Source organism: Macaca thibetana, chromosome 5 (assembly GCF_024542745.1).
Source record: "Macaca thibetana thibetana isolate TM-01 chromosome 5, ASM2454274v1, whole genome shotgun sequence".
NCBI classification, from domain to species: Eukaryota; Metazoa; Chordata; class Mammalia; order Primates; family Cercopithecidae; genus Macaca; species Macaca thibetana.
In genome coordinates this window covers 23117515-23131087 of record NC_065582.1, presented here as the reverse complement: position 1 = coordinate 23131087, position 13573 = coordinate 23117515, and the positions used below count along the sequence as shown (strand labels likewise).

General features: G+C 35.8%; 1 protein-coding gene across 3 annotated transcripts in view; it reads right to left on the bottom strand.

The window, feature by feature from the left end:
- SPOCK3 (SPARC (osteonectin), cwcv and kazal like domains proteoglycan 3) overlaps positions 1-13573 on the bottom strand; it is a 482197-nt gene that overhangs the window by 41706 nt on the left and 426918 nt on the right. For all 3 annotated transcript variants that reach the window (XM_050791745.1, XM_050791747.1, XM_050791746.1), the window contains one exon: positions 1372-1491. In XM_050791745.1, the coding sequence (XP_050647702.1) occupies positions 1372-1491 (120 nt within the window). The remainder of the gene's footprint in view (positions 1-1371; positions 1492-13573) is intronic.

Here is a 13573-nt window from a genome sequence, read left to right as displayed (position 1 = left end):
AGAGAAAGCAATAAAAATGTTCAACTATGAATATTGGGAGTGTATATGAATTTTAAAAACAGTTGTGAACATGAATCTTTAAAAAATCAATATGCAAGGGTGTGGAAGAAACCTTCTCCCCACTCCAGTAGGGAGGCAATAAATACAGAGGCAAATATACGGAATCATTATTTCTATTGGGCAAGTTCAAGCTAAAAGGCATCAAAATATTTACATTTGCCAAAAAATTAACCAATAAATCCAGAGATAAGTCTGAGGAACTCTACTGCAGGAAATGAAAAATACAATTTTTTCGTGAAATTCATAAAAGGAAATATATGGATAGTCAGCATACATTCACAATTACTAATCTAAAAGTAATGGCTTAATTGCACTTCTGCATTAAATTATTTCACTATGTAAATTAGATTCATAACTACAATTTGTTGAAATTGTAGAAAACTCCTTAATGTGAAAAAAAACAAAGCATTTTAGGAATCTAAAGAGGATTGTGTTATCTTACTACATCATTTTGTTAGAAACTGCACTTTGAGGGTAGCAGGTGAGAATGGATGGGTCACATCACGACAGGTGATGAATGTCACACATCTGGCTCTTCTTTGCCAGCCAAGAGATATGGCTTGTAATTGCTACTCCTCCCCCTTTTCTTGTGTTTTGGAGCACATGCTTCAATCTTTGAAAGATTCAGCCCATGTTTCCATATCCTTTTATATGTATTAAATAATAAACAAATTTTTATACATATGAAAATAATATAAAATGAAAAGTTTATAAAATTATTCATAACAAATACCCTATTTCAATTTGTATTTCTTATTTCCAAGGAATTAAAAAAAACTTTTAGAGAATTATACTGATAATTAAAAAAACTTGTAAGAGGTATATGCTCTTTAATTCCTTCTGCATTTTACTTATTTAATTTGCAGATATCCTCTCTTGTCTACTGATCCATTTCACACTGGCTCAAAATAGAGACACCAGCAAAGCAATCTCGGAAAGGCTACCATATGGGGGAGTTCCACTGTATTCTTTTAAAATCTAAGCGCTCCAAATTTTTTACCTTTATTTTCTGTGTTGTTCTATTCTTTACCACCTTAATAAAACACTGAAGAATATTCTCATTCTTTCTGCTCTACTGAAAGCTAAACACCCTCTGAGGAGACATTCCCTTTTCCTCCAATCAGAGTTGTCCCAAATGCCTTATTTCCCTGCAAAATAATACAGGTGTGCTTGGAAGTAATCATGTTCTGATTTTTATTCAGTATATATGCAGTGAATAAATACTGAAATATGTGTTTTGTTCTACGTGGTTCATTGGAAATAAAACTTCATATCAGATACAGTAGCAATTATCAACTTGAGAAATCTTACTGCTTCTCTCAGTCCTCAGCAATGTTTTTGTCTTCTTGTTTTGACTTCCACTTTCGTGAAGGGCCTTGAACCAGTCCCGCAATCTGTTTGCCACTTCCCTGAACTCCAGGTCACTGCATGCTAAAAACAAAGAAACAACACAAGTCTTGAATAGTATCTTAGTATAACATTAGTGCTTTTTCTCTCATTATTCCCATAAATTGAAAGGTAATGACGACTAAAAGAAAAAGGTGTGACTCTGTTTCAGCTTTTTCAAAGTTAAATACATGCTTTAAAATAAGATGTAATATGACAAAAACATTTTATTCAATAAAGAAGTATTATTAGTGGAATTCTATTTGCATTCTTCATTAGAATATGACACTTGGAGGATTTGTATTGATAACACCACAAAAGTTGAGCCATAATATTTATGTCATAAATACTTTTTTATGCTGGGGTGATAGGTTATCAGAGAAAATACAGGGTTGAAAATCCAAAATGATTATTATACATTTATTGTTGGCCATACCTATTGTAAGATGTCACAATTTATAATTCTTTATTCATATACTCAGTATATGTAGGAATGCACTATTATAAATATATACTGTTCCTATTTGATTTAATGCTATATATTTGTTAATCACAGAAAAGAAACAGCTATATAACTTGTGATTAGGAAAAAACTATAAAATATTTAAGAAAGTACTATAATGTTTCTATTGTAAAAAGACTGTACTGGAAAACCTTGCCATTTGGAACTAAAATAACTTCCTCTTTATTTTTTAAAGATACCATTGTTAGCAGAATATGTTATGTGTGTGTGACTAGCATTAAAATATAGTATTCAAATTTAGTAATTTACTGCAAAAATATTTTGAAAATATATTTTAAAAGCCACCAATTTACATTGCTTAGAGGACATTGTTATTGCAGACCAATCCTCTGTGCATGCTGTAAATGTGCAATTTCCTCAACTAACAAGTAATTCATGCTAATACTCATTTGTCCATTTGGTTAAAACACTATGCAATTATGGTATGTTTTAATACATTTAATATATACCATATGCATTATATGTATCATAAATAACATAATGTAATGTAATTGGATGTAATACCATCCCAGACCATTTCCTAGTTCTCAGGTAGGGGTATCCAATCTTTTGGCTTCCCTGGGCCACATTGGAAGAATTGTCTTAGGCAACAAATAAAATACACTAACAATAATGATAGCTGCTGAGCTAAAAAAAAAAAAAAAAAAAAAAAAAAAAAAATTGCAAAAACATCTCATAATGATTTACGAAAGTTTACAAATTTGTGTTGGGTCGCCTTCAAAGCTGTCCTGGGCCACATGTGGCCTGTGGGCCATGAGTTGGACACACTTGCTCTAAAGGAAATCAGCTCCTAAATTAAAAGGAATCTCCCAGTACCTGGTATGGTGGGATGACCAAATTAGCCAATCATTGTGACATTTTAGAACACTGGAGACAAAATGATGATCTTATAAACTTCCATGGGGGAGGGCAACTAAAATTGTTACATACAAAGAATAAGGAATCAGAAATGTCTTCCAATATTTAAATAACATTGAAAGGCAGCATAGCAACATAAAAATTATTTCATATTTCTAAGAGAAATCAGGTGGGAAAGTAAGGTAAAGTAATTTTTACATAAACAGGGTCTGCAAAACTAAAAATCCACATAATCTTTGCCCAAGATGCTACTACAATATGTGATACACCAGAGGGAAAATCAGCAAGAGGATGTCTGAGTCACAGGAACTAATGGAAGAGAGGGGTGAAGGACATTCTAGGAAGCTGGCGAAGGGTAATTACAGAGTGTGTACTGTGTGCCCAGTGCAGAGCAAGATGGCAGTAAGATTGAGATTTCTAGGCCAGGGACAGAGCAATGTACAGAATTCATTACTATCCTTTCATCCAGGGAAAAGAATAAGTTACAGTGAAAATCAAAGAAAAAAATCACTTTTACTGATAAGGTCCACCACGGCTGAGGCTGAGGTGATGAGGCAAAAAAATAGCATACTCTTGATATGAATGCTTACACTCTAGCCTGGAGTCTCTGTTTAAGCCATCTTGACATGGGTCTTCCGCTCCCCTTAAAGGGATAGGCACAAGAAAACAAAATCCTACTTGAAAAAGAGGAATTCTACGTATTCATACATACCTGTGTAAATATCACATATTTCTAGAAGGATTTATATAAAGACATGACTCCCAAGGGAACTGGATTAATGGAAGAAAGTGGTGTGAGAGAATTTTATTTTTACCATTCATCTCTTTCTCTTTTTGAATTATGTACTATATAGCTGTATTAATATTCAAAAGTCAACAAAATTTTAAAATTAAAAAAAATTACAAATGCATCTAACCCTTGACCCAGTAATTCTTTTTCTCCCTTTCTTTTCCCTTCCCTTTCCTTCCCTTCCCCTCCCTTCCCTTCCCCTCTCCTCCCCTCCCCTCCCCTCCCTTCCCTTCCCTTCCCCTCCCTTCCCTTCCCTTCCCTTCCCTTCCCTTCCCCTTCCCTTCCCTTCCCTTCCCTTCCCTTCCCCCTTCCCTTCCCTTCCCCTTCCCTTCCCCTTCCCTTCCCCTTCCCTTCCCCTTCCCTTCCCCTTCCCTTCCCCTTCCCTTCCTTTCCTTTTTTTTGACAGAGTTTCGCTCTTGTCACCCAGGCTGGGATGCAGTAGTACAATTTTGGTTCACTGCAACCTCCGCCTTTCAGGTTCAAGCTATTCTCCTGCCTCAGTCTCCCGAGTAACTAGAATTACAAGCCCCCGCCACCATGCCCAGCTAATTTTTGTATTTTTAGTAGAGACGGGGTTTCGCCATGTTGGCCAGGCTTGTCTTGAACTCCTGACCTCAGGTGATTCACCTGCCTCGGCCTCCCAAAGTGCTAGGATTACAGCCGTGAGTCACCGTGCCCAGCCCCTATTTCTTAAAAATGTATCATATAGGTATACTACATGTATACAAACACAGTCATTTAAATTGTGTTATGTGGTGTATTCAACACTTTTTTAATAGCAAGTTTGTTAACAGCATAACACTCCATCATGTACACTATGGAGGTGAGATCTGAGAGAAAACAATGAACATTTATTGATCATATTCATCAACTCAAACATTGGGGTATCCGCTTCTTTTATAACACCATCAGCTAGTGAATTCATGTTACCTTGTCCAAATCATAGGTATTTGGTAGCACATCTGGTACTCCTAATTTAAAACAATTTCTATTATTTCAAATTAACATCTTTTCCTACCAAAAAACAGTATACCAGTAATATATCTACACAAGAATACTGTATAGTCACATTCCAAATTCTTAGTATTTATTCTTCAGAAAGGTTCATTTATAATGAGAATTGTTGGAGAGATTTCAGGAACATTTCAGTAACTTCCATAAGCCCAGGACATCTTAGTTTTGAGTATTATTAAAAATAATACTTTATATATAAAACTTTTGAAATCTTTTTAAATAATTTTTCAATTTAATTTTAATTTGCCAACAATTAACTGATTTACTTTAAAATTGGCAATAATTTATCTGAAACCATTGGCCCAAACGGGGATTCTTGCCAAATTAGAAAGTTTAAACCATACACTTCCTGAAATTAATTAAATTTGATAAATACAAAATTTAAAAATTAACAAAGTTGATATATTTTATAACTATTAAATGAAGTATTTATAATAGTTATTATTTTCATGTTATAGTTGAGAATCAATAAATATTTTTTTCAGGTCTCTAACTTTTACGTAAGTTCTTACATTTTAATAGGCACAAAACTCTCTGCCGATTACAAAAATCGCTTAAAATGTCCCCTCAGTCCCTCAAATTGTATTAACTGAATGTTTATGTTCCCCCAGATTCATATGTTAACACCTAATCCAGTGTTACGGTATTAGAAGGCAGGGACTCTGGGAGGTGATTAGGCCATGAGGGCAAAGGCTTCATGATTGGGATTACTGCTCTTTTAAAATGGAATCCAGTCAGATCCCTCTCCCCTTCCACCATGTCAGAACATAGCGAGAGGAAGGCCATCTATGAACCGGGACCCGGGCTTTGGTCAGACACTGAATTTGCTGGTGCTGCTCTGATCTTGCATTTCCAGTCTCCAGAATTGTGAGAAATAAATATCTGTTGTTTATAAGCCTGTGGCTTTCTGTTATTCTTAGTAGCCTAAATTGAGTAAGACACACTATAACATACTTAAATGTAGTTATCAAGAACATGAATTTACTAAAGAATGAATATACTCATATCTGGCAATATGAGTTGTTAATTGTTTATGATTATGTTATACAACAAGGAAGCTCAGATGTAAATACAAAGGTCCAAGCAGAGGGGATGCTCTGGGAAGTTTCAAATCAGAGGCAGAGTCCACATTTTATTGTGCATTATCTGTCAGAAAATTTTGTAAGTTTTGTTCCAATACTATATTTAACAAGCTGTCTCCTATCTCTACTAGGCTTGATTCATAAAGTTTTTTAAAGCACTCCTAAGGTCACCATTCATTTTTGCTTAATGTTAGAAAATAATACTTTATGTCACAGATGATGAAATGAAGTAGTATAGGCATTTGTTATTTAAAGAAATTTAGTAAATTTAGTTCACAAAATACCAGGCATAATTTATTATTTTTTCCCTTATGAAATCTGGTAAAGAGACTTTTCTAAGTCTGATCTATGAGGTGAAGAAACGAAACACATCATTCCTTACTCTTCATCAATAAAAACTATTTGCTACCACCACCTTCCAACAATGTAATGTTTAGGAATTTTGACGGTCTTCCTGATGGGATTGCTTTGTATGTGAGTGTAGTACAGTTAAAATCTGGCAGAATACAACTACTCTAAAAGCAAAAAAGGCTTAGGTTGGTTCCAAAGTGATTATTTTCTTTCAAGATATGTCCATTACAAAAAGAAAAGTCCAAAGAACATGTCTCTCAGTGTCAACTCCAATCCTCCTATTACATAGGGCCACGATGCCCTAGAGACATGAAAATGACAATATAGGCCGGGCGCGGTGGCTCAAGCCTGTAATCCCAGCACTTTGGGAGGCCGAGACGGGCGGATCACGAGGTCAGGAGATCGAGACCATCCTGGCTAACACAATGAAACCCCGTCTCTACTAAAAATACAAAAAAATTAGCCGGGCGAGGTGGCGGGCACCTGTAGTCCCAGCTACTCGGGAGGCTGAGGCAGGAGAATGGCGTGAACCCGGGAGGCGGAGCTTGCAGTGAGCCGAGATCGCGCCACTGCACTCCAGCCTGGGCGACAGAGCGAGACTCCGTCTCAAAAAAAAAAAAAAAAAAAAAAAAAAAAAAAAAAAATGACAATATAAGACAAAATGCTCTGATGGCACAATGTTTATTTCACATTGAAGAGGAGTAAGGAGGGAGGATTTTTTTTTTTTTTTTTTGAGACGGAGTCTCGCTCTGTCACCCAGGCTGGAGTGCAGTGGCGCCATCTCGGCTCACCTCTAGCTCCGCCTCCCGGGTTCACACCATTCTCCTGCCTCAGCCTCCCGAGTAGCTGGGACTACAGGCGCCCGCCACCACGCCCGGCTAATATTTTGTATTTTTATAGAGATGGGGTTTCACCATGTTAGCCAAGATGGTCTAGATCTCCTGACTTCGTGTTCCGCCCACCTCGGCCTCCCAAAGTGCTGGGATTACAGGTGTGGGCCACTGCTCCTGGTCTAAGGAGGATTACTTGTTGGGCTCTACTCTTAATTATTCAAGTACAGATAATCATATATTCTTGAATTAGCTCTATTTTTATACTTCACTGTGACAGAAGGCAATAAATATTTATAAACAATTAATATATAGTCTGTATTAATTAATAAGTATAATATAATATCAATATAATATATTAAATATTATTAATTTAATATAATAAATTAATATTTATAATTTAAGTGGCACAGATTTCCACCTTTATTTCTAAGTGGTGCTTTGTTAAAACAAATCTTTGTTATTTGCTTTATTTGATCTTTTTTATTGAATACATGTTCAGATAAACCTGGCTACAAATATGTAAATAAGAAGAAGAAATTACATAATCTTGAATAACTCTTTTGGCTTTTTATATATTTTTGGTGACTTTTAGATTATGATAGCCTTCCAAGAGTCTCTATTTCCTTTTCCTAGGCTCGAATCTTCCATAATCATGGTTTCTTTCTTTCATTTGAAAGGTCATTTATGAATCATCTAGTTGTTAGAAATTTTAAACTCTACATTACATGAGTAATGGAAACATTTTACCATTTTTTATAACAGTATTAAAAACTTACTTTTTTCTGACTACACAGTAAGAGATGCCAATTTTGTAAATGTAGATTATAATGTATATTAACAATAATAAAAATAAACCAGTATATTTAACACTATAATCAATAAGTAGTTACTATAAAATATTTATTGTGTATATCTGCTATGCATATTTTGCATAGCTTGAATAATGTTAGATAAACAATATTTACTCTTACTCCTTTTCATTGTTTTAAAATGATAATTTTTAGGTTAAAATATCTGAAAACAAAATACAGTCACATGCTGTATAACAGTGTTTTGTGCAAAGGACATCATATACAATGTTGCTCCCACAAGATTACAATGGAGCTGAAACATTCCTATTATCTAATAATGTCATACTATAACACATCACTCATGTTTGTAGTGATGTTGCTGTAAACTAATCTACTGTGCTGCAGTGGTAAGAAAATCCGATACATATAATTATGTATAGTATATAATACCTGATCATTATAATAAACAACTATGCTAGTGATTTATGTATTTATTATACTCTACTTTTTATCAGCACTTTAAAGTGTAATCCTACTTACTAAGCAAAAAGTTTCCATTAAGACAGTATGCTGTGTGAAGCCCACAGAAGCCTCACACATCTCATGTTTACTGCATCCCTTGACTGTGTAACCTCAGTGGATTTATTCTCTTGTTTTGTTCATCATGGTCCCTAACAATACAAAAGCCACTGCTAATGCTGCCCATAAGAGGCCCCTTAGAGTGACTGTCATGGAGACTAAATGAAAAGTGATTAAGAACTATGAAGGTGGAAAACCAGTGGTGGTTATTGCTCTTCAGGCAGGCATATTCCATTCCACCATAGCTATGATCAACAACAAGAACAAAGTGACAGAATCTGTTAGAGAATCTGCTTCTTGGAGGCAACAAGACTAACAAAAATTCAAGAATGGCCTATATCGGATATGGAGAAGCTGCTGATGAACTGGATTAAAGAGCAGACACAGAAACATATCCCTCTTGGCACCATGATAATTATAACCAAAGCAAAATCTGTTTGCAATATTGTAAGAAAAGACAGTATCCAACTACAATGTGAAATTTACTGTTAACTCTGGGTGGTTTAAACAATTCATGAATAGTTATTCATTATATAATGTAAAAGTGAGTGGTGAGTATGCAAGTGCTGATGTGACAGCAGCTGAGGAATTTTTGGAACTTCCAAAAATCAGATTGTATGATTCTACAATAAGATAAGCTGGTTGTGCAGAAAAAATACTTGCGAGAGCAAATCTTCAATATGGATGAAAACTCCCTATTCTGGGAACAAATGCCTGAAAGAACTTTCATCCCTACGAACACCAACTTAATGCCAAGATTTTTTAAGGACGGGATAAGAGTCTTATTTGGTGGCAATGTTACAGGCTACAAATTGAAACCCTTTGTGATCTGGCACAGTGAGAATGCCAGGACTTTCAAGCTTATTATCAATAAACACACACTCCCTGTGTACTACAGGTGCAATAGTTTGTGGATGACCCAGCTCCTCTTCCAAGATGCCCGTCAGAATTGCTACACGAGCAAAATGGGGAAGTACTGTTTGAAGAATAGCATGCCTGTCAAGATTCGGCTTATTGTTGATAATGCTCCTGTACAGTCTCCTTTTATTGGTGACCTTCATGTCAATATCAAAGTGAGGTTTTTTTTCTTCCTAACATCACCTTTTTCATCCAGCCAATTGATCAAGGAGTAACGGCAGCTTTGAAGCCCGACTACCTGAGGACATTTGCCCAGGCTATTGCTACAACTGAGGAAGACATTCGGAAGACATTGATGCTACTCTGGAAGGATTATGCCATCTGTGACTCTACCCTGGACCTTGCTTGGGCATAGGGTGATGTTGCCAAGGAGTGTATAAATGGCATCAGGAAGAAGATACTTAAAAGGTTCATCCATGATTTTAAACAATTTTCCAAGAATAGAAGGTTGCAAAAACCAACAAGCCTGTAGTTGAGACGGCAAAAAACTTTAATCTGCGTGTAGATGAGGATGACATTGAGGAATTCCTAGAAGTCATTCCTGAGAAATTGACTAATGGGGACTTGTTGGAACTGAAGCAGAAACACAGAGGTAAAGAGGCAAAATAAAAGCGAACTGAGAAGAAAAAGAAGAGGAACCCCTTGACAAGAAAGTTCACAGTGAAAGATTTAGCAGAAGGCTTTGCAGACCTCAACAGGTTCCTTAAAAAGTATGAAAACAGCCGGGCGCGGTGGCTCACGCCTATAGTCCCAGCACTTTGGGAGGCCGAGGCAGGCGGATCACGAGGTCAGGAGATTGAGACCATCCTGGCTAACACGGTGAAACCCTGTCTCTACTAAAAATACAAAAAAATTAGCTGGGCGTGGTGACGGGTGCCTGTAGTCCCAGCTACTCAGGAGGCTGAGGCAGGAGAAAGGCGTGAACCCAGGAACCCGGGAGGCGGAGCTTGCAGTGAGCCGAGATCGCGCCACCGCACTCCAGCCTGGGCGACAGAGCGAGATTCCATCTCAAAAAAAAAAAAAAAAAAAAAAAAGTATTAAAACATGGACCTCAACATTGAAAGGTCCTTATTAATAAAGAGGAATATTCATGGTGCATCATCTGCTTACAAGCAAATCTATGATGAAAGAAAAGAAAAGAAATAAACCAAGCAAACCACTATAGACATATTTCTGAAAAGAGTGACACCTCCTCAAGAAAAGCCTCGGTCAGGTCCTTCAGGAGGTATTCCAGAAGAATACCAGAAGGTATTTCAGAAGAAGGCATTGTTATCATAGGAGATGACAGCTCTATACCTGTCAATGCCCAGGAAGACCTTCTAGTGGGACAAGATGTGGAGGTGAAAGGCAGTGATATTGATGATCCTGACCCTACGTAGGCCTAGGCCAATGTGTGCGTTTGTGTCTTAGGTTTATCAAAAAAATGTTTTAAAAGTAAAAAACAAAAAATAGAAAAATATTTATAGTACAAGGATGTAACGAAAGTGAAATTTGTTTACAGTGTACAATGTGTTGTGTGTTAAAGGAAATATACGGTATCAAAAAGTTAAAACAAGTAAAATTGTATAAAGTAAAATGGTTACAGTAGCCAAGGTTAATTTTGATGAGTGAAAGAAAATATTTTTAAATATTTACTATAACCCAAATGTGCAGTGTCTCTAAAGTCTACAGTAGTGACTTAGGCCTTCACATTCACCACTACTCACTCAATGACACCCAGCGCAACTTCCCATCATACATGCTTAATTCATGGTAAATGTCCTATATACATGTATCATTTTTAATCTTTTATACCATATTTTGACTGTACTTTTTCTATGTTTAGATATGTTTAGCTTTACAAACACTTACCATTGTGTTACAATTGCCTACAGTATTTAATACATTGCCGTGATGTACAGATTTGTAGCCTGGGAGCAACAGGCTATACCATGTAACCTAGGTTTTTAGGAAGTTACATAATGTAGATTGGTTTAACTATGCTCTATGATGTTCCCACAATAACAAATGATAAAATATATTATTGATCACATTCATCAACTCAAACATTGGGGTATTAGCTTCTTTTCTAACACTATCAGCTAGTGAATTCATGTTACCTTGTCCAAATCACAGGTATTTGGTAGCACATCTCGTACTCCTCATTCAAAACAATTTCTATTATTTTAAATTAACATCTTTCCCTACCAAAAAAGGGGAATATATTCCTGTCATCAAGCAACACATGACTGCATCTGATAGATACAAAAATTCCATTATATGAATATATCATAACGTGTTACAAATTTCCACAATAAATATTGTGTCAAGAATATAGTTCCTCATTTATGAGCTTATTAAAAAGATCTAGGATTAACTTTTATTCAACAAATTATTACTGTATCTTATTACTGTGTTTTCTTTGAAAAACCTTAAAAATTCAGTTACTGGATCAAATAATATAAATATTTAAAGGCTCTCAGTACATATAGTCAACTTGTTTCTGTAATATACAAACTTTAAATTCCAGAAAATATTTCAAATATATTTAAAATGTGCATTGTTTTATTTATAATTTATTTTTTTATAACTGAATTGTTGAGAAATGAAGTAGTATAGGTATGAAGCAATTGAAACAACTCAATGAAGGTTAGAAAAAGTTCTCCAGTATAAAGCAGCATAAATGGTAGGAATTACATATTAATCTAGGACAATCTCACTAAAAATAAATGTAGAATGTGTAGTCCACAGAATAGCAGACACTGAACAATGAAAGCAAGCCAGAAACAGAGAGATTCCTGAAATCCCCCCAGGAATATGTTCATGAAGCTTTAAAGTAAATGTCAGTTTCTACATTCTGTTCAATTGTGAGATATGTTTTCAACACAGAGCCAAGTCAGAAAGTTTTTCCCAAAGCAAAATTAAAAAATATATTAATCACTGCCTTGAGGTAGACAATACATGTACAAAACACCAAGAACACATAAATTAGAGAAAAAATAAATTAGAGAATATGCAAACATTTTCTGGCTAATAAGTAAATGATGCTGAACATTTGCAGGTATATTTGAGTTTTTGTCTGTAAAAATCAATGAATAAAGATTTTGTGAGAAAATAAACAAGCAGAGGCTCAAGACATTAGGAAAAGATTGAAGGGACAAGAATAGGTATGAATGAAGGGAAAAGGACCAGCATGTCTTTGGCCTGATGAACAGCAATTCTTTTGATCAGCTGTAATAACAGCCGTTTTGGCTGAGTGGCTTATAAACAGAAACATATTTCTCCCAGTTCAGATGCTGTGCCAAGGTGCTGGCAGATTTAGCAGGTTCAGTGTCTGGTGAGGGCCCCCTTCCTAGATGGCATTTTTTTATTGTTATGTTTTCACATGGCAGAAGTGCTAACAAGCTCCCTTGGGCCTCCTTTATAAGGGCACTAATCAAATTCACATGGGCTCAGCCTTTATGACATAATCACCTCCCACAGGTCCCACCTCCTGGTACCATTGGCTTGGGGATTCGGATTTGAATGCAAGAATTTGAAGGGGACACAAATGTTCAGCCCTAGCGCTATTCTAGAAGCTTATCCTGGTAAATGAAGAGGAACTGAAAATCCAAAGCAGGATATATGTGTAAAAAAATATGTCCACACATATGTGTGTGTGTGTATACAACTTACAACTAATTGCCTGATTTTAGAGTAAATTGCACATAAGCCTCATTCCAGGGCAGATTTGAGCAATTCTAAAAGTTCTTTCTTAAAAAACTCAGTTTAAAAATTCCTGCAGGAATTGTCATAGAGGGACAGATCTGGAGTAGAGTCCGCAGTAGTGGTGTTTCTGTTGCACAAAAGTGTAAAATCAGATAACTTGGTCTCCAATTGCTCTCTGACAAATAAAGCACACACACATGAGCACACATGCGCATATATCTTCAAAATTATTCCTTACCAAGGATTATTTCAGTCTGAGTGTGCTCTGTATTAAAGCCACACTAAAATTTTTAAGTGATAAATTCTGAAAGTAAAACCATGGGTCTTCAGCATTGTTATAAATCACGCAGTTTTATTAAAACATGAGGTATAATTTCTGTAGCCAGTAAAGAATATTGATGTTCACAAGTGTTTCTGAAACTTTGATTCATAAATAATTTGCCTTTTGAAGACCAGCCTAAGGATGGAGTTGTTCTGTTCTGAAGGCATTTTGTTCAGACATTAGAGAGTACAAGTTGAATAGATGAGTCTCCAAGCAGGCATTTTGGCAGTAGTAATACATGATTCATTATGTTCTGACAGCCAGTGGCATTTGAGGTTATAAAAAGGTCTCTCAAAAAGCAGGAGTAACTAGGGACAAGACCAAGTGAAAAAGTGGCATTCCAGGCAAACGTCTTAAAGATGACAAACTTTGTTGGGAT